The 20,990-nt window shown below is 41.5% G+C and overlaps 2 protein-coding genes and 1 non-coding gene across 3 annotated transcripts; 2 read left to right on the top strand and 1 right to left on the bottom strand.

Moving 5' to 3' along the window:
• Window positions 1–1,365: 1,365 nt before the first annotated feature.
• Window positions 1,366–14,720, bottom strand: CARD6 (caspase recruitment domain family member 6). Its single transcript, XM_024754633.1, is given in 9 exon segments — window positions 1,366–3,330; window positions 3,969–4,084; window positions 4,087–4,186; window positions 5,208–5,236; window positions 8,800–9,280; window positions 9,282–9,352; window positions 11,054–11,113; window positions 11,397–11,771; window positions 14,669–14,720. Coding segments are annotated over 9 exon segments (1,419 nt in total). The 3' UTR covers window positions 1,366–3,195.
• A 3,020-nt stretch (window positions 14,721–17,740) lies between these two features.
• On the top strand, window positions 17,741–20,600 carry RPL37 (ribosomal protein L37). The gene is made up of 4 exons (XM_024754670.1): window positions 17,741–17,869; window positions 18,753–18,888; window positions 19,132–19,216; window positions 20,483–20,600. The coding sequence occupies exons 1-4, from the start codon at window positions 17,867–17,869 to the stop codon at window positions 20,550–20,552; spliced, it is 294 nt and encodes a 97-aa protein (XP_024610438.1). The 5' UTR covers window positions 17,741–17,866; the 3' UTR covers window positions 20,553–20,600.
• Window positions 20,324–20,402, top strand: LOC112406034 (small nucleolar RNA SNORD72). Its single transcript, XR_003004476.1, has one exon. It is a non-coding gene; the product is annotated as a small nucleolar RNA SNORD72 (small nucleolar RNA).
• Window positions 20,601–20,990: the final 390 nt, after the last annotated feature.

The following is a 20,990-nucleotide window of genomic DNA, read 5'->3' as shown; positions in this document are numbered from 1 at the left end:
CCTCCCTGTGGGTCACTGCAACCACCCAGACCCAAGACCCTTCCCACACAGCTCTTCTGATCAGGGAAAGCACTCCCCCACACCTTCCCTTGAGACCTTGGAGTAGTAATGTGCCTTGCTTTTACTAGATCCAGGGTACTGCACTCTCCTTTGTACTGTTTTTACATATTGCCTAGCCCTTTATAAATAGTCCGTTTATTAAACTCTCCTCAAATTGTCTAATTTGAATGTACCATATATATATTATTAACCCCAGGCTGATACAGAATCTAGTGGTGACAGTAACCCAACAAGTTCTGTCCTCCAGGAACTAATCTTGAAGAAGGATATAGAGAAAAGTTTTTAAAAACAGCACTACTATTGCTCATTTCAAAAGTTTAAACAACAAAAAGGTTATTTTTGTGAAAAACTTCACTTTTACACCAAAGATTTTGTAGTTTTGAACTTATGCTTTTATTATTATGCTTTTTTGCCTGCCAGAAGACAAAAATTCATATGCATAGTCCTCTATTTCTTTCTTCACCCTTACAGTAAACTTGAGAGAGATTGAACACCTTCTAAATACTCAATATTGATTGTTTAATACATGCACAAACGAAGGATACCTATTGTCATATGAAAATGTTTAATTAAACATTTTTAAGAGATTAATTATTTCTTTTCAAAGATCATTTCTCATCTTTTTGTTAATAGGATTTTTTTGTGTGTCTTTGAAGACAATTTTTGATTTTATTTTTAACCCAGAAAAGACGTGGGGCTATTTTAGTACTTAAAACTAATGTTAATTTTATAAAAGTTACAGATTCAAAAAGCAGGGCTCTTTATTCAACTTACAAATCCTATTATTTTATTTCTAAATCTAGTGAATTTTAACATCTTCCTTTAAAGTAGCCTTTTAGATGTTGTAAGAATAAAATTAAGATAATATCCATGAAGTCTTTGGAGACCCTTGTAACAGAGATTTTAGATAAATGGTTCATTCTACTGAGAAGCTAAAGCAATCTGCTAAAACCCCACAAAATTTATTTTTTAATTGTAGAAATTTAGAAGCTATTTGGTTTCTGTTATAATTATAATACTTAGATTAAACACACAAAAGTCAAATTAAAGTTAAACTTATTTGCTAAAAATAAATAAATAAATAAAGTGGTCTTTTATTAATATTTGGTGTCACTCACAAACTTAGTTAATTAAACCTCACTTAAATATTTTAAATTTAATATTCCTTCTACTTACTGCTTCTAACTAGCAGAACTTAACCAAATGTTTAGAATAATGTATCTAATAAATTACAGTTGAGAATTATGTGAATCTTCAGTTCTCTTAAACATTTCAATGCTTTTTACAAACTTTGTAAACCTATCTTAATCTTTTCAACTTAAAAAAATCAGAACTCTAAAATTAAAAATTCGATTACACATTTTAAGTTAGAGTCATGAGGCTAATATATCAGATCCTCTAATTAGCCAAATTATCTTAACCACTACAAACATTTAAAATATGAAACATACACAGATCATTCCCAAAGTTAAGGCAAAATAATTAATTTCATTGGTTGTTAGCTCATTATTTCTATATGTAAGGGTCAATTGAGTTTTATCATCCGAGCAATTTGGGGCTATTATCACAAGCAAGTTGATTTAAACATTCCAAACAAACAAGGTTAGCGGCTGATATCAAACCAAAAATTTTTGACCAAAACACCTCTAGAACAGCCAACATCTAGGGCAGTTTTTCTTGCAACACTGACGCAACTTGCGCCCTATTTTATGGCCACTTTGCAACTAAAGGCATCATCCCCACTCTTTTCCAAGTGAAATTGTCTTACAGCCCCCATTCCCTGGATTCAGGTTATATATTACCTAATACTCAAGGTTGTATTCAATTCGTTTATTTACTGCTTGATTCTATTCTTTACTCTTTTCGTATTTTTCCTTTTTTTTAGGGACACAATTCTTATAGATATTTTTATGATATCCAATTAGGCTGTGCATATCTTGCTATCTGTGTCATGCTAATGATAGTACTCTTTTACCATCACTGCCACTCTTCTTCAGGTTACTATATATATGATAGGAAAGGCCTGGGCGAAGGATACATTTCATAGGTCTCCAGAGTAAGGACTTTAATGCTTCCCTACCCTCTTGGGCCCTGCTCTTGGGTCATATGCCTTAGCCTGAGAAGGACCAGTCAGAAATGACTTGGGTTGAGTGGGTCTGGGCTGGGAAGGCCTAGATTGGGAGGATTGGGGCTGGCATGGCTTGGGCTGAGTGGGTTTGGATGGAGAAGGTTTAGCTTGGGAGGTCTAGGGCTGAGAAGGCTTAGATTGGGAGGACTGAGACTTGGAGGGCTGGTGCTGAGTGGATTTGTCTGAATGAGTTTGGGTTGAGAGAACACAGGTTGAGAGGGTTGTGCTGGGACTGCTTGGCCTGGCACGACTTGGGCTGATTGGATTTGAACTGAGAGCTGAGCAAAAATTTGCTGTTGGACATAGGATTGAATCCCATTTGGAAAGATGGATTTGAAGGCCCACCTTGTATCTTCAGCTTAGCTCCTTGCTGAGAGGCAGTCCTTATGGGTTTTTGTATGGCTCCTGCTGCTTGAAATGCTTGATGGTGAGGATTTTCAATATGGGATTTTGTTCTCATGAATTTTCTAATTGCCTCATTTGGCCGTGTTCCCCAGGCACAGACTTGCCTAGGCTGTGACTTCCCAACCGCTCTTGCTGGCTGTGAACCCAGGGAATGGAGGTGACCTCCCTGGGAGTCCACTTCCCCAGATCTTTCAAGGGCTACCATTTTCTGTGGTCTCTCAGACCAGGCCTGTACATGCTGAGAAATGGGTCTTGGCGGTCTCCCAAAAGTTTTATCCATGTGACGTCCCTGAGCAGTTCTTGAAAATTTCATAAATCTTTCACCTGAATAAAATCTCTGAGGTTGGAATTATTGAATCCCAAAACTTTACCCGGATTATGGGCCCTTGTATTCTGAAAGGGTGAAGGATGGAAACTCTGAGACCTCTGCTCTAACCAAAACTGGGAGACCATAACGCAGGGCGCTGTCAAAGAAACACGGTTAAAATTACCTCCATTTCTGGTTGGTAAAGGACAGCAGTTTTTCAGAAAAGGCATGAATACTGGGGTGAGATGGAAATTCTGAAGATTTGGGCTGATCTCACATCTAGCCTCAGCCTCTCTTACTGACATCTAAGTGGGACTTTCAGATGAGTTTTTTGGCTGACTGTGTCTTTGTGGTCCCTTGTCTTCAGCTGTTCCAGCCAAGTTTTCAGTAGGGGAAACTTGAATCCCCTGCATGTTCTCAAAGTCGTGGTCTATCTGTATCCCCAACTCCCTGGCCAGGGGTGCAACGTCCTCCACAGACATACATCTGAGTGAAGAGGACATCACTTCTTTCAGTGCAGCTTGAAGACCCTCCATGTTCCTCCCTGTCTCTCCAGCTTCCTCCTCCTCCCAAAACAGCAGCTGTGATGGCTTCAACTTCAGGATCCTCTGGGAAATCTGAGCCTCCTCATTCCCCCTGGCCTGTGGACTGAGGACAAAGTAGCATCTTTCAGTGGCAGCTTCTCCTAAAAACATTAGCAAGCCCCATTCCTTCTCACCTAGGCAGTCAATGAAAAAAAAACACAGCTAAGAAAACTACCATCAAGAAACCAAACTGTATCCAAAAACTTTCTAGATCCCCATGAAGGTTGGCCACAGCAACAGCTTTCTGGAAAAAAACTGGGGTTTTCCTTTAGACAATCACTATCAGGAAAACTCCATGTTACCTCAACCAGGCCATCAGAGATCTGCTGGGGAAGCACCAGAACAGGCAAATCCTGATGGAGAAAGATTTTGTGTGATTTCAGGTGGGCAGGGCTGAGCAGTGTGTTGAGGATTCTGGACTTGGAGAAGCTACAGTATCCTAGACGCACATAAGAGATGACAGGCATCTTCATGAGAGTCAGAAATTTTCTGTATCCCCTGTAGGCTTTCCTGAAGACTGCGTTGACTGCTCCTTCACAATGTCCTTAATGGCCCCCAGCATTAAAATGCTTTTGTTCTTTTCTGCATCTGGCAGTAGCAGGGAAGGGCAAACTGGGACTGATACGTGTTTGACATGACTTCACGTTGCAAAGAGCTATCTGAATACAGCATAGAGGCACAAAGGACATGAAGGGGATTGTTCTTTTTTTCTCCGTTACGCGGGCCTCTCACTGTTGTGGCCTCTCCCGTTGCAGAGCACAGGCTCCGGACACACAGGCTCAGTGGCCATGGCTCACGGGCCCAGCCGCTCCGTGGCATGTGGGATCTTCCCGGACCGGGGCACAAACCCATGTCCCCTAAATCGGCAGGCGGACTCTCAACCACCGCGCCACCAGGGAAGCCCCACATGAAGGGGATTAATGGTTTCTGTTTCTCTAATTTCCAAATTCTCTACTCCAGTCAAAAATTCCCCTTTGCTGGGATAAAAAGGTGAGGGAGGAGTTAAGGTCAGCATGAAGGATTCCCAGAGGAGGCACTGAGAAGATGGGTTGCAGAAAGCATTTAATTTCTGCTCTTGCCTATCCCCTGCTTTTCCTTTGGACAACCATCCTCTGCTTCCTCAGCACAGAAATCAGTACTCACACAGCCCAAGCCAGATGCCCAACGTTGACAAGGTAATAACAGGCTACTGTGGAGCAGTACAGGGATATACCTAATAAGCATAGAGATGGATGAAAAATTAAGAAGCAATAATGTCTAGAACCCAGTACCATTTATGTAAATTAAAAATTCATGAAAATAGCCCATGTGAGGCAAAACAAAATGATCAGAGATTTTAGCTGCCACCCACTGAAAGGAGACTGAGTTTTGAATTTGAGTCCAGTCAGGTTAATTGAGAACTAAACCGACGAAAAAAACCCAAGATACTTTGGAGAATTTCACAATCCAGAGTCTCTATAACTGATCATACACAATGCATAGGACAAAATCCAAAGTTACGAGACATAGGAAGAAACAGGAAATGTAACGCACACTTGATCAATGGAGACCCACTGTAGGATGACCCAGATGTTGGATTTAGCATATAAGAATTTTAAAGCAGCTCTCTTAACTATTTTCAAGAATGTACAATAAAATAAACCCATAATGAATGAGTAAATAGCAATTCTCAGGGGAAAAAAAAGCATTTAAAATTGAAATTCTAGAATTAAAAGTGACATACCTGAATTTTTTCAAAAATCAGTAGATGGACTGAAAAGAAGATTGGAAATGACAGAAGAAAAATTCAGTGTACTTAAAGATATAGCAATAGAAATGACCCAATCTAAAGAATAAAGAGAAAATTAAAAAAAAAAAATGAATGGAGCCTCAGGGACCTCAGGAAAGATATCAGAAACTCTAACATACATGTACTTGGAGTCTCAAAAAGAGAGGAGGGAGCAAGTGGGACAGAAAAATATTTGTATAAATAACAGCTGAGAAAAAAAAATTCCAAATTTATAGATTCACAAACCCTACAGAAGATGAAAACAAAGAAAAGCACACCTAAGCATGTCAGAGTTAACTGCAGAAAAAAATTTTAAGAAAAAAAATTTGAAATCAACCAGAAGAAAAGTAACACAACACTTAAGGGGGAGCAATGATAAAATGACAAGACTTAGCATCAGAAACAATGCAAGCCAAATGACAGGAATGACATTCATAAAACACTGAAGGCAAAAAATCTCCAATCTGAAATTCATTACAGCAAAAATATTCTGGATTGAAGGCAAAATGAAGACGTTTCAATAAACAAAAAATAAATAAAATTCTTCAGGATAACAGGAAATAACATCAAATTAAAACCTGGGATCTTCAGGAAGAAGAAAGGGCAGAGGAAATGGTAAATATATGGGTTCCTACCATCGACTGACCCCAACTAGTATAAGCTAGAAGGGAAGGGAGTTGATTGATATAGTCTATATACAAGTTGACCTTATACATTGCAGAGCACACAGGCAACGCCTTAAGTCTTCCTGAGACTTTGACTTGAGACACAATGATGGGCATAGGGGGCATAAAATTTAACATGACAAAAAGCGTGAAGATCCTTCTCCTTTGACTCAGATGCATTTGGATTTTTTTTTTTTTCCGGTTCCCAGCTGCACAGACAAATATTACGGAGGAAAGAGACAGAGGATAGCCACATGCCTCCAGTCAACTAGATTGGATTGGTAACCATTAGAACTATATTGCAGGTCACAACTACATTATCATTGAGATTTTTCTTGACCTATTTTCTTAAAGGTGTTAAATTGATCGCAAAAATAGCCCCAATTAATGGCTTTCTGGCATCCATACTTTTTGCAATACTACTTCACAAGAGGTGGAGTCTATTTTTCCCCAACCCTTGAATTCGAATTAGCTTTGTGACTTGCTTTTGCCAACAGGGTGTGGCAGAATTGTATGTATGCGTTATGGGTTGAATTGTCTCCCCCCCAAAAAGATATGTTGCTCCCAGTACTTCAGAATGTGGCCTTACTTGTGAATAAGGTCTTTACAGAGGTCATCAAGCTAAAATGAGATCATTAGGGTGGGCCCTAATGCAATTTGATCAGTGCCCTTATAAAAAGAGGAAATTTGAAAACAGAGACATGCACCAAGAAGATGGTCTACAAGCCAAAGAACACCTCAGGCTACCAGAAGCTGCGAGAGAGGGCTGGAACAGCTGCTTCCCTAGTGTCTTCAGAGAGAGTATGACCCTACCAACACCTCGGCTTCAGTCTTCTGGCCTCCATATCTGTGAAACAATATATTTCCCATTGTTCTAAGCCACCATTTTGTAGTACTTTATTGTGGCAGCCCTAGGAAACCTATCATACAGATGGCGTGATAGTTCTGACCCTAAGCCTAAAAATGCCTTTACCAGTCTCTCTCTCTGTCTCTCTCTGACTACTCTCCCTCACCATAATAATATGCCTCGCGGAGTCTGAGAACAAGTCCAGACTAGCTTGCTAGATGAGAGATGAGCCTACGCCAGCTGACCACAGATATAGGAGTAAACCCAGCGAAGACCAGAAGAACTGCTCAGCCAACTATAGACACATGAACAATTATACACTCTTATGGTTTTAAGTGACCCTAATTTTGAGGTGCTATGTTGAGATATTACTATTGTGATAAATAAATGATACAGAAAAACCATGCAAAACAAAAAAAATATCATGCAAGAAACACATAATATTAGAATGTTACCTATGGGGGCTTCCCTGGTGGCGCAGTGGTTGAGAGTCTGCCTGCCAATGCAGGGGACACGGTTCGTGCCCCGGTCCGGGAGGATCCCACGTGCCGCGGAGCGGCTGGGCCCATGAGCCATGGCCGCTGAGCCTGCGCGTCCGGAGCCTGTGCTCTGCAATGGGAGAGGCCACAGCAGTGAGAGGCCTGCGTACCACAAAAAAGAAAAAATAAAAAAGAATTACCTATGGAGGAAGGTGAATGGGAAATAGAGAAAAAAATGAAATAGATGAACAAAAGGGGCTTTTTGCAGAATAATGAGGGTAGTATGCAATGACTAATTACTTAATTCAACCCTATGCAACAACTGTAATATATTTTAAAAAATTAAGAATGAGGTCTAAAAGCAACTATATATTGGGAAGGTATAGGGGTGGGACAAGAGCTGTGTTATGGGTTGAATTATGTACACCTCAAATTCATATGTTGAAATCCTAAGCCCCAGTACCTCAGAATGTAATGGTATTTGGAAATGGGGTCACATGGTAGATGTAATTAGTTAAGATGAGGTCATTATGGTGAGCCCTAACCTAATATGACTGGTATTCTTATAAAAAGGGGAAATTTGAACATAGAGACATGAACCCAGGAAGACAACCATGTGAAGATGAACGCAGATTGTGGGGGTAGGGTGAGGGGGGCGAGGGTGGAGGAGATGCTTCTACAAGCCAAAGAAGCCCAAAGATTTCCAGAAAACTACCAGAAGGTAAGAACAGATTCTTCTTTACAGCTTTCCAAAGGAACCAACCCTAGAGACACCTTGATTTCAGACTTCCAGCCTCCAAACTGTAGGACAATACGTTTCAATTGTTATTGTTTAAGCTACCAAGTTTGTGGTGCTATTTTATTACAGCAGCCCTAGTAACTATGTCAAGGTGTGCTGAGGAGGAAATTACTCTTTTCTGACCCATAACTGGATTATGAATTCCCAGGATTTGGACTGAATGTGAGTTGGTAGTTACCTTCACCTTCTGTACTCAGAACTTGGTGATGTTTATTTTCCCAGACAATACCTCTCCAAATTAAGCATTTCTTATATTTTGAATTTTCATTGAGAAATATTCAAGACTTCCTCATCAAAATGGCAATATTTGGACTGGATCAAGACAAGTTTTATTTTGGGATTTTATCCATTTATCACAAATTCCTCTCCTGTACCCACTTCAATAGTCAGGTTCACAACCCCCATATTCCATTGGTCACAAAGGAGCTAAAATGATTTAAAAGGCTTAATCTGAGGAACAGAAGGTAACAGCTAAAATTAGTGGTTATATGTATGATGGAGGTGACTGCAGAAACCTTTAAGTTGATAGTCAATATTTACTTTAGGTTATACTGTCCGCTGTTCCTAGGTCCTGGGTTTTCCTCCCCGTCAACACTCACCTCTGAGGAAATTCCAAGTTAGAGAGGTCCAAGAAATTTTTGTGTGGCTGCTTTTCTGCTGCCATCTGGTGCCTTTCCTCAGCCCCTCTCCCCATTATGTCATGGCAACCTGAAAATAAGTTGTTGCCTAAGTAACTATACACACATCATTCCTATACCTTCCATACTTTTCTCTTCTTCCTCCTCCAATGACATGTCAGTTTCTGAATCCTCATAATTCTGTTCTTCATCAGAGAACTCCATGGTTTCAGAATACAAAGAGTCCTCTTTGCTGTCATAGATAATGCACTCTGGGTCATCATAAGCATCCTCTTCCATGGGGGTGTCTGCATCTTCCGAGTACCCAACAGATTCTAGATAGTCCTCTTTTCCTAAGTGTAAAGAATCATCTGGCTCCTCATATCTCTGTTCATCCTGTAAATACTCAATAGTTGCTGGAAATTCACATTCAACATTCTCAACCAATTGCAGAGATGTGAATTTTGGTGTGCTGTATTCCTTCTCATTTTCCCTTGAGGACCAAGCAGCTTCCCGATAACCAGCCTTCTTGTCCGTGAAAGACTCAGAGGTTTCCAAATCCAAGTGTTCTTTCTCTTTGAAGGACATGGTGATCTCAGGATTCTCAGGCTCTTTCTCTCCAGGAATAAAAAATACCTTCCCTGCTTACCCCCACAGGTTGCGGTGGCTCTATATACTCATGTTTTAAAAGTTCTGGAAAGAATAGGAAAGGTTGGGGGATTTTTATTTTCTTTTTTTGAAATTAACAGATGTTATATAATAACTTGACTTTCCATGACCTCAAAGCATCATCTCCTTTATTTCACTGTATAACAGGAATACCTACCACCTCCTACATAAACGGCAACGACTCAACTGTCAGAACTTCCTCCCACTGAAAAATATCAGATCACACTCCTGCCTTGCTCAAAAGTTTGAGTCTTTCACAGCAAACTCAAAGGGTAAATAAGTGAAATAGAAAACTTGAATCCTGTGTTTACTTGTGGATTTACTGTGACCCCAAACCAGCTCAGACTATATAAGGCCATTGCTAATGAAATCTGATCCTAATAATTTCTAATCAAGAAGCAAATAGCTCTGATTTGGAGTAAGTCCTGGAAATAACAAGACCTATTTCTCTAAGCATACGGGTCCTGTACTACATTAGAGACCATAAACATTAATCTTTTTATCTGAGCCTCTGCCTCTCTAACATCTCTTAAAATAATCTTCACTATTTTTTAGAAAAGGAGCTACACCTGTCTCTGGTAGTAATTTACAAAACTGCTAAACAATTCATTCTGGAAGAAGTGCGCCCTCATTTGCCACTAATTATCTTTGAACATTGAAAAATTAGAATTTGATTTGCTCCAGAAAACTAAAGTTCTGCTGGCATTCTTCTCACAGAGAAAACGAAGTTGTGGACTTTCCTGGTGGTGCAGTGGTTAAGAATCCGCCTGCTAATACAGGGGACACAGGTTTGATCCCTGGTCCGGGAAGATCCCACATGCCACAGAGCAACTAAGTCCGTGCACCACAACTACTGAGCCTGCGCTCTAGAGCCTGCGAGCCACAACTACTGAAGCCCGCACGTATAGAGCCTGTGCTCCTCAACAAGAGAAGCCACTGCAGTGAGAAGCCCATGCACCGCAATGAAGAATAACCCCCGCTCGACGCAACTAGAGAAAACCCATGCGCAGCAACGAAGACCCAACGCAGCCAAAAATAAATTAAAAAAAAAAAAAAATGAAGTTGCTAATCTACTACATATGTGTGTTAAAAATTATTTTTCCTATATTTTCAAAATGGGTATACTAAGTGAAAGATGCAGCTTTTGGTCTTGAAGTTGTTAATACCCATGAATTCACTTACTTCATAAGGAAATCCTGATGTGTCACTAACAGTAGTCTCTTTCCAACTATGAGTATTTCAGAATGTCACTGCCAGAATAATAAGTTTATACTACCACTAAAACAAGTGCAGGTTTTGGGGACATTCCCTGGTGGTGCAGCATGTAAGACTCCATGCTCCCAATGCAGGGGGCCCAGGTTTGATCCCTGGTCAGGGAACTAGATCCCACATTCATGCTGCACCTAAGAGTTAGCATGCCACAACTAAGGAGCCCACCTGCCACAACTAAGACCCAGTACAACCAAATAAAATAAATAAATATTAAAAAAAAAAAAAACAATTGCAGCTTTTGGATTGAGTTTGAACAAAAAATTATAAATCCCCTAAAACAATAAGATACATCATTCCCTGCATTTTAAATCTTGGACACTTTCCCTTTTATCATATTTCAGTGAAAATTATCTCCAGGAGAATGACAAATGAAAATAAAAGGTAAAAATTTTCTTTTTTCAGGAAATCTGCCTCCTCCCTCTCAGCCCAAAAAAGTGTAGAAATTTAACTTACCGTGATTTAAGTGATTTAAGTCCCAAATGGTAGCTGACTCTGAAAAAGTACTAAGTAGGGCTTCCCTGGTGGTGCAGTGGTTGAGAATCTGCCTGCCAATGCAGGGGACACGGGTTCGAGCCCTGGTCTGGGAAGAGCCCATGAGCCACAACTACTGAGCCTGCGCATCTGGAGCCTGTGCTCCGCAACAAGAGAGGCCGCGATAGTGAGAGGCCCGCACACCGCAATGAAGAGTGGCCCCCCACTTGCCGCAACTAGAGGAAGCCCTCACACAGAAACGAAGAAGACCCAACACAGCCATAAATAAATAAATATTTTTTTAAAAAAAAAGTACTAAGTAAACAGTTGACAAAAAGCTGACCACTCACTTCTCCCTTTTTCTGTACCAAAATTAATAGCTTCCAACTTTTCTTCATGGGATCTGTAATATTCTCCAGAATCTCATACTCTTCCTCAGAAATTAGCCTCTGAGAGGTTAATGTATCTAAGATACAATCAGGATCTTGTTGGAGGAGTTCAAGTAACTTTTTTCATTCTTTTTCTATGATTTCTGAGGGAACACTCCCAGTAGCCAATGTTCCTGTTCTCTGCAGAGTAGGAAATGAACTATGAAATAGTTCCAATGCATAAATACAAGTTTGGGGGGAGTTTTTTTGTTTTGTTTTTTTTAAGGCAAAAAGTAATTCTATTTGGCAAAGATTAACTATGTCAATGATGCCTAGTGTTGGAGAGAGTGGATAGAAACAAGCCAAAGCGGAGGGGGAACCCAGCCCTCAGCCCCCACGGACCCTGGCTCCGTGTAGATTATCGTTTTTTGACGACTTGACTCAGTTTCATATGACTTAGCCCCTGAGAACTCCTGAGTCAACTCCTCTGAGAAGCCTCTCTTGAACTTCAGATTGGACTAGGTATTCTCTACTCTGGGCTCTATCTACGATAATAAGAATGTGAATTGATTAACCAATTTGGAGAGAAATCTGTCAATATGCAGCAATAAATAAATAAATGTGACAGATAAAAATCAAAATTCATACCATTCAGTGTAGCAATCCCACTGCACTGAATAGGAAATTATCTTATGGAAATGATCAGACAAATGCCCAAAGATGTATGTGCAAGAATCTGCATTACAGCATTTTTATAATAGCAGAAAATTGAAAATAACTCAAATATCCACAAATTGGGTGTTTATGGAACAAATGTTGATACATCAACAATGGTGTTACCTAGTCAGGCCTGGCTGTTCACCACTCAAAAAATTCCCTGGCTGCACAGTGGTTAAGAATCTGCCTGCCAATGCAGGAGACACAGGTTCAATCCCTGGTCCGGGAAGATACCACATGCCCGTGCGCCACAACTACTGAGCCCACGTGCCACAACTGCTGAAGCCTGTGCGCCTAGATCCCATGCTCCACAACAAGAGAAGCCACCGCAATGAGAAGCCCGTGCACTGCAACGAAAAGTAGCCCCTGATCACTGCAACTAGAGAAAGCCCGTGCGCAGCAATGAAGACCCAACACAGCCAAAAATAAATAAATAAATAAAGGTTAAAAAAAAAAAAAACGAGAGAGAGAGAGAGAGAGAGAGAGAGAGAGAGAAATGTTGTTAGGAAAGTTGCTTTTAATCAGAATGCTGGCAATCTGGGGAGACGGTGGACTCAGTGTCCCCAAAAACCACCTCTGAAACTTATGCTTGGCCATGAAAGTTTTTATAGGGAAAAAGGGAAGTAATCTCAGTTAATCATTGAGATAGGGGGTGGGAGTCGCCATCCCCCACTGTGTGCAGACTTGTATGCAGGCTTGTCAACTTCCTGTGATTTTTCTTTAGATGCTATCTTGTTCACACAGTTTGTTTGCAAGGTTACTGAAGGGGAAGCTAGGGAAGAGATCTGGTCATCTGTTAATTACTTATTTCATTTCAACTTCTTTGATCTATAGAAAGAAGCAACAGATTAGGCAATGGTATTGTGTGATCAAGATTTGAAAGGCATGCTAGGGCTAGAGATGAGTAGAGCATGGGGGTGCCTGGTTTCAGGTTAGTGATAAGGCAAAAGGGGCCTCCTGCAGAAAGGTCTTTCCTGCAAAAAGCTTTCTCCTGCCAAAAGCTGCTTACAAATCCCCACTTGTCAGAACATCATTCCATTTCTACGGGATCATGGGCGAAGGTCTGTCTTCTGTAACTTCTTCATTCTGACAAAGGGCACCGTATTCTTAGAGTGGAAGATGTCAGCATGGGTTTGCAGCATCTCTTTGCTGACAATTTTAGTTGCCCACTTACATATGCAGGCAGAACAAGCTACAATTATTTTGATGCCCACCAAGATATAGATTATTATGAGCAATAGTGTTAATCCTATTCTCTTAAGGCCAGTTCTTGGAATTGTACTAGCCATAGATTCAGTACTGCTCAAGTTAGAGCAGCTTATGTCATGGCTACAATCTGGTCATCATGCAATTAGCTTTTCCCCTCTGGTGGCAGTTATAGTATCTGTAAAACAACTCAGGAATGTGCATCAGACACTGAGTCTGTGACTCTATTGTCCTAATCATTAATGGCTTGAGCTTGCTGTTTTGCGACTCAGGGAGGCCTGGGAGACTTCAGCTTTTCTATAAACAAGAGGCAGGAGACAGGAAGGAGCCTTTGTGCTTGGGGTGGGGTGGGAGTCGGGTGCAGAGTTCTGCTCAGTTCCAATGCAATACCAAAATGAAGTTAAAAGTGATGAAGTAGGGATTTCCCTGGCGGTCCAGTGGTTAAGAGGTTAAGACTTTGCCTTCCGATGCAGGGGGTGCGAGTTCGATCCCTGGTCAGGGAGCTAAGACCCCACATGCCTCACGGCCAAAAACCCAAAACATAAAAGAGAAGCGGTATTTTAACAAATTCAATAAAGACTTTAAATAGATAAATAAATAAAATAAAGTGCAAAAGCTACAAAACCATCTGCCCTCATCCCATATACCACAAAAAAAAAAAAGGATGACGTAAATCTACACATATTGACAAGTAGTGATATCCATGATATATCATGGAAAACGGCAAGTTATAGATCCCATTTTTATTTAAAAAGTTAATATGTGTATAGTGTATGTATACAATATGTGTATATACATATACATTATATTTAAAAGAAGACAGCCAGGAAAGAGATACTCCAATTGTAACACTGGTTATCTCTGGTGAAATGATTACAGTGGTATTAATACCTTCTACTTTAAATATTTCTATTTATTTTAATAGTTTACATTTTTTGTCTTGTTAGCTGACTTTAATTTTTTTTTAAACTAGTTGGTTTTTATTTTCAGTTATAGTTCACAAGAACCTGAAAACAATCTAACTATCAACAGGACTGGATGAGTAAACTGTGGTATCTCATATAATGTAATATACAGCATTGAAAAAGAATGAACTTCAGTGACCCACAGTATACATAAATAAATCATAACAATATTAAGGGGAAATTTTAAGTCCCCAAATATTATATGTTGCATGACACCCTTTCTGAAAAGCTCAAAATAATGTAAATACAGACACATACACACACATTTTAGGAATACACATGGAATCGGTATAATTATATAAAATGAGAAGTACGGAAATGAACTTCAGAAGGATGGCTACCTTGGTTAGAGGAGGCTAGGGATGGGATGGGATTGGAGGACAGGGAAATCATGGAGTTAGACATAGGATATCATGTGGGAATGAGTTTATAGGTGTTTATTAAATTATTAAAGGTAAATAGTTAAACGTGTAAGGGAAAGCAGACCATGCATGGACCAATGCTGAGCATAACAAAGGAAAATGATTCATTAAATTCTGGTGTCCCTAAGGTTGAAAAAGAATATGAGAATCCATACATGACATTAAAAATTAACTTTAGGTTGAGAGTTTTAAAATGTGTCACAAAGGTATGGGTTTCAAGAGATGTATCCCACCTAATACTAACAATTTGATTGGCAATGTTAGTAGGTTTGCCAATCTTTTTTTTTTAATTCAACTTGGTTGGTAAGGTATTCTAATAACCAGCTTCTCAAACCCCATCTCCTCCCCACTGCTCCCCCTAAATACCCTCCTCTCCCACAGGAACTTGCTCCAGGAGATCTCAAAGCTGATGGGAAGAAAAGTGTTTATTTGAAGTTGCATATTTCACAGTAAAATGTAAATTTAGGGGAGGAAGTTTAAATTCAGTTCCTTGGTAACAGGAAATCTGCACTGCACACACTTTGAATGCAAATGGAAGTGAACAGGAAGGGGACAGGGCAAAACCTTTAAAAGAATGACATAGCCCAAGGACATGACATAAACTAATTAGAACCAAATAGGTCCAAGATGGTAGACTAGTCTAATTCCACTAGACTTTGAGTCTCAGTATATGCTCATTGTAACACAACTGCAAGCTAAATGACACACCCATAGGCGCCATGACAGTTCCAAGGCCAACCATAAAGGTCAAAAAGTAGGCCTGGGCTTCCCTGGTGGCACAGTGGTTAAGAATCTGCCTGCCAATGCAGAAGACACAGGTCTGAGTCCTGGTCCGGGAAGATTCACATGCCGCAGAGCAACTAACCCCGTGCGCCACAACTACTGAGCCTGCGCTCTAGAACCTGTGAGCCACAACTACTGAGCGCGTGTGCTGCAACTACTGAAGCCCGCGCACCTAGGGCCTGTGCTCCACAAGAGAAGCCACCGCAGTGAGAAGCCCGCACACCGCAACGAAGAGTAGCCCCCGCTCGCCGCAACTAGAGAAAGCCCGCACACGGCAACCACCAAAGCAGCCAAAAATAAATACATACATTTATTAAAAAAACAGTAGGCCCAATTCCTAGAAGTCCCCACCCCTTCCCCCAAATAGCTGGAATACTCCTCCTACTCATTAGCCTATGAAATTACCCACCCCTAAAAAACCTGACAACCCCATACCCTGGTGCCTTTCTCACCTTCTGATATGGCTCACACTCTGTGGAGTGTGTTTCTCTCTAAATAAATCAACTTCTTACCTATCACTTTGTCTCTCACTGGATTCTTTCTGTGATGAGACATCAAGAAAAGACCGTGGGTCTAAATCCTGAGACCAGGTGTGTGATCTCAGTTAAAACACCCAATCTGGGTTTTGGCTGGTTCGAGTCCCAATCTGAGTTACACGGTTTCAGAAGTGAGCTGGGGGAAGAGTGGCCAGGAGATGAAGATTTGAAAATACATCCCTCTGGGCTTCCCTGGTGGCGCAGTGGTTGAGAGTCCACCTGCCAATGCAGGGGACACGGGTTCGTGCACCGGTCCAGGAATATCCCACATGCCGCGGAGCGGCTGGGCCCGTGAGCCATGGCCGCTGAGCCTGCGTGTCCGGAGCCTGTGCCCCTAAACGGGAGAGGCCACAACAGTGCGAGGCCCGCGTACCGCAAAAAATAAAAAATAAAAATAAAAAACAAAAAAAGAAAATATATCCCTCACATCAAATACAGTGAAACAGGTGTAAAAATTTTGTTTGCAGCTAGGAGTTTAAATTATGTGATTTTTTTTTTCAAAGAGAAAAGTCAGCACTAATTTCATCTATTGTAGGAAAAGAAGGCAGGTCAAGTCAAGAGACCTGAACTATATCAGAATAACAGATGCAAGATTTATGAAGTCTCTATCACTCTCTGTCAAAAGGCAAAACACCGTAAGTAACAGCAGAGATTGCAACAGGGAAGACCCAATTTTGACTCCATGTTGGATCTGTTTTTTTGACTTTAGCATTTGCTTTTCGTAGCTTTTGTTATTATAATCATACATAATGGACTGCCTCAGGGAACCCGACCCACCTGTGAATGGCTGCAAGAAAGAAATTAACCATCCCCTCCCGGAGGCTGGTCATTCCAGAAGATGTTTATCCTTTTTACTTTACTTCCTCCCCCCATCTCCCTCTCTATTCTGCCTTTTTACTTTACTTCCCTCTCTGATTCTATGAAAGAAACTGGCATCCAGACCCCGCTAAGATGGTTTTTTGGGGACCCTAGTCCGCCATCTTTTCAGTCCGCCGGCTTTCCAAATAAAGTCGTATTCTTTGCCTCACCACCTCCTCTCTCAGTTTATTGGCCTGCCGTGCGGCGAGCAGAGTGAGCTTGGACTCTGTAAACAAGATCATCTGTTTCAGAAGTCATTCCTGCCGACCTAAACCTGGCATTTGGATAGAAATGATCTCAGCTTGTGGGATCTTCCTGGACCGGGGCACGAACCCATGTTCCTTGCACCGGCAGGCAGACTCTCAACCACTGCGCCACCAGGGAAGCCCAACACTATAGTGTTTTGAATGAAGTACAGATGTCCCAAGCCCCATCCAAAGATGCTGAACCAGATTTCCTCACGTTAGAGTTTAGGAAACTATTTAACAAGTTCCACGTCTGATTCCTTGGCATAAGAAGATTGGGGATCAAATCCTTTGCCTCTAAAGTACTATAGTTAGAAAAAACATTATTTGCCTTTCTCTTCATGTTCTGAGCCCAGCTCCGTCCTCCTAGCGACCTCTCAGCGATGATCAGCTTCAGCCGAAAGCTTCCGGCGGGACTGCGGAAAAAGCTGGCGAAGAACCCCAGTCCCAATCCGAACCCTACACAGACGCCCACCCCGGACCCAGAAAACTGTGAGCCCCGCCCCTCTGAACCTTCTATTGGCCCCGCCTGGCTCGGGATCCTCCTCTCGACTCCACCCACGCTGCAGCAACGGACGCTTGAGAGCGGTGCACCGCGTCCCGCCGGAAGTACTTTCCTGGGCGGAAGCTTCTGAGCGCGATATAGCGGAAGTGCCTGCGGTTTTGCTCTCTTTGGTCTCGGCGGCAGAAGCGAGATGGTGAGTTGTTTGCAAGGGCTGTTGGAATCGGCTTCCATCCTAGCGCCCTGCGCCGCGTTCCTTGCTATCCGTGGGGGCCCGGCAAGGTTTCCGATAAGGGGAGCCGGTGGGCAGGAAAGGGACATGCGGTGGCCCTCGAGAGGCAGAAGAATGGCCCCTACTTGTCTGGGAGTGCGGGGTCTGCAGTCGTGGAGCTGCAGCTGCTCTAGGCACCTTGCTTCTGTCTGACCTTTGGGGAGCCCTCACAGCCCTGTCCGCCTATGGGAAAAGACAGAAGAAGCATAGTTTGAGAGTGGCTCTGTACGCCAAGGAATCGTTGGCGGTGGTCTCTGGGCAGGAGCTCTTAGATTTTGGAGTAGGGGTGGTAGGAAAACCACGTTATCTCGTCTTTTGCATTATATCTTTTTTTTTAAGATAATGTAGCGGACGGGGCTTCCCTGGTGGCGCAGTGGTTGAGAGCCCGCCTGCCGATGCAGGGGACATGGGTTCGTGCCCCGGTCCGGGAAGATCCCACATGCCGCGGAGCGGCTCCCGAAAAAAAAAAAAAAAAAAAAAGATAATGTAGCGGATTTCAAAACACAGCAGCTCTTGCAGGGGGCATTAGATGACGTGAAATTCCGATAGAGGTCTCTGATTTAGCATTTAAGGAAAGTCAGACTCTGCTATGTTTATAGCATTTGAATTATTAATACATTGCAGTCGATTTGAAAACATGTAAATAAAATAAATACACCACATTTTAAACAAAAAGAAAAGTCAGACTCCCACAGTTTGAGACCTTGTGGTTGTCATGAAATCTTATCAATAGTTTCTTTAACTGAAAACGTAAGAACGTGTGTAGAAATTGCTAGATTGAAGAATCGTCTGTCCCCTTAACTTGTAGACGAAGGGAACGTCCTCTTTTGGAAAGCGTCGGAATAAGACGCACACGTTGTGCCGCCGCTGTGGCTCTAAGGCCTACCACCTTCAGAAGTCGACCTGTGGTAAATGTGGCTACCCTGCCAAGCGGAAGAGGAAGTGTAAGTGCATGTTTACTAAACTCTGATAGAGTGTATCATGGCGTTGAGAATTCTCCCGTGTTTGTTACGTACCTCAGTGGGGCATGACTGAGCATTTGGTCGCCCCTAGCAGAATGGGGCATCTGTATAGCGATGAAGTGGGGTTAAAACCCAAGGCAGGCATTTTGAAGTATATTGACCGACAGAGCTTACAAGGTGTGTGGGGAAAACCGTTTACAACCTTCACCTGAATGTGTGTTTTAGATAACTGGAGTGCTAAAGCTAAAAGACGAAATACCACCGGGACTGGTCGAATGAGGCACCTAAAAATTGTATACCGCAGATTCAGGTACAGTTTTTATGTTTCAGTTGTAGTTGGTTCTGTGAGCTTGCATAACTATCCTCTCAACTGCCCTGGTTGGTGGGATGAGGTGTTAGCAAGGGACTTCTTTCTTCTGCCACCATAAGCTTCAGATCAGTTAGTTTAGATCTTGTGAATCTTTCAGTAAACAGTCGTATGAGCTATACATGCTGGGGCTTAGTTGGAGCTAGACTCCAGAAAATGTGATGACATTCGTTAGCATACCTACATTTCACTTTCCTACCAAAATTTGTCAAGATGATCGTGCATAAAGGAGACTTTGGGGTTTTGTGGCTTTAGGCACGTGTGCTATAGAAAACTGTCAGTTGCTATTGCGTTTGTGTAGAAAGAAATTTTATAGTCTCCTCTTACTTAAAGACAGGCCTTAGAGTTTTAATTTCAGCCCCCATCTAGACTAAACAGAAACTGCATTTTAGTGGTAGCTTTTGAGGGGTTAACCCACGTAAGCACTCAGCTGAGGTGATTTCTTTGTTGGGGAGGGCGGTTGTCCTGTGCAGTGTAGGATATTAGCAGAATTTCTGACCTACTGCTGAATTCCAGGTTTTCAAATTTTAAAAAACCTGAAGACGGTTTGGGGGTTTGTAAACACAACACCCTTAGATGTGCTTGTGTTCATTTGCTAAAGTGACCTTTCTTTGCGCTTTGCGCTTCCTAACGTGTAAGACTATTATACAGTAGTATAGGCTTAGGATTCAGTGGTCTGCTAGTTCAATGTAAGAGTTAAGAGCATGAATTGAAGCCAACTTTAACCTGTCTGTCCCTCAAAAGAGGGATAACGGTACACTTCAAGTAGGTGTTAATATTAAATGAGTTTACGTTATAGAGTAGTTAAGCAGTTGAGAAAATGTCTACCATTAAACACATTGTTTTTCCTTGGCTAAAGGAAAGTAGGATCTCTGGCCCGTAATTTAAGAACTCGTTTTCACAAATGCCTTAGGAATCTTACGTGGTGGGGAAATACTGGCCCAGTGATCAGTACAACCAAATATGTTGCCCTTTTTTCTTTTTTTTTTCAATTAAAGTTATCTGTATTCCTGAAATGGCTACCTTGAAGCAGAAGGAAGTAAATACTGCAGCTTATCAGTGATGTTGTAAAAATAAATGTCTGAACATATGAATTCAATATTGATTTCAGATTTAACTGAGATAAGCTCATAAAAATCTGTTATAGCAAAAATTAAAATGTATGCATTGGCATTGCTGAAGTAACTGTTCTTGTTTTTAACGGTGCAGGCATGGATTCCGTGAAGGAACAACACCCAAACCCAAGAGGGCAGCTGTTGCAGCATCCAGTTCATCTTAAGGATTTCAATTATTAGTCACGCAATAAATGTTCTGGTTTTGAAAAACTGTCTGGTGTGCTAAGGTATTTTTAATAGGCTTGTATCAATGATTTGTATAGGTTTGTGAATGGGACAGCTTAAAATCAGATTTACTTGTTAAGTGGCTGTTTTGGAACAGTAACTTTTGAACTGGGTTGTGGTACTGCTTAAGAGGACAAGGAACAAGCAGAATTCCAGGATTCCTTCAATCAGACAACACTGGGATATGATGTGAAGAATATAGTGAATTTACATAGTACAAATCTTAGTACGACACATGGATATTTAAAATGTTAGAGTGAGTGAAAGAGCATAACTTAATTTCTTTTAGGAACATCTGTGGTCTTTGGGGAGTGGTTATCAATCGTTACGATAGGCTTTGGAGTACCGGTGAGAACGTGAAGGATAGGAGTTAAATG

Source organism: Neophocaena asiaeorientalis, unplaced genomic scaffold, assembly GCF_003031525.2.
Source record: "Neophocaena asiaeorientalis asiaeorientalis breed wild unplaced genomic scaffold, Neophocaena_asiaeorientalis_V1.1 scaffold229, whole genome shotgun sequence".
In the NCBI taxonomy this organism is placed as follows: domain Eukaryota; kingdom Metazoa; phylum Chordata; class Mammalia; order Artiodactyla; family Phocoenidae; genus Neophocaena; species Neophocaena asiaeorientalis.
The sequence above is the reverse complement of the archived record's forward strand: the minus strand, read 5'-3'. Positions and strand labels throughout refer to the sequence as shown.

Coding starts and splice junctions, on each gene's coding strand:
- RPL37 (XM_024754670.1), top strand. Junction 18,889..19,131: donor TGCCAAGCGGAAGAGGAAGT/GTAAGTGCATGT, acceptor TGTGTGTTTTAG/ATAACTGGAGTGCTAAAGCT. Junction 19,217..20,482: donor ATTGTATACCGCAGATTCAG/GTACAGTTTTTA, acceptor TTAACGGTGCAG/GCATGGATTCCGTGAAGGAA.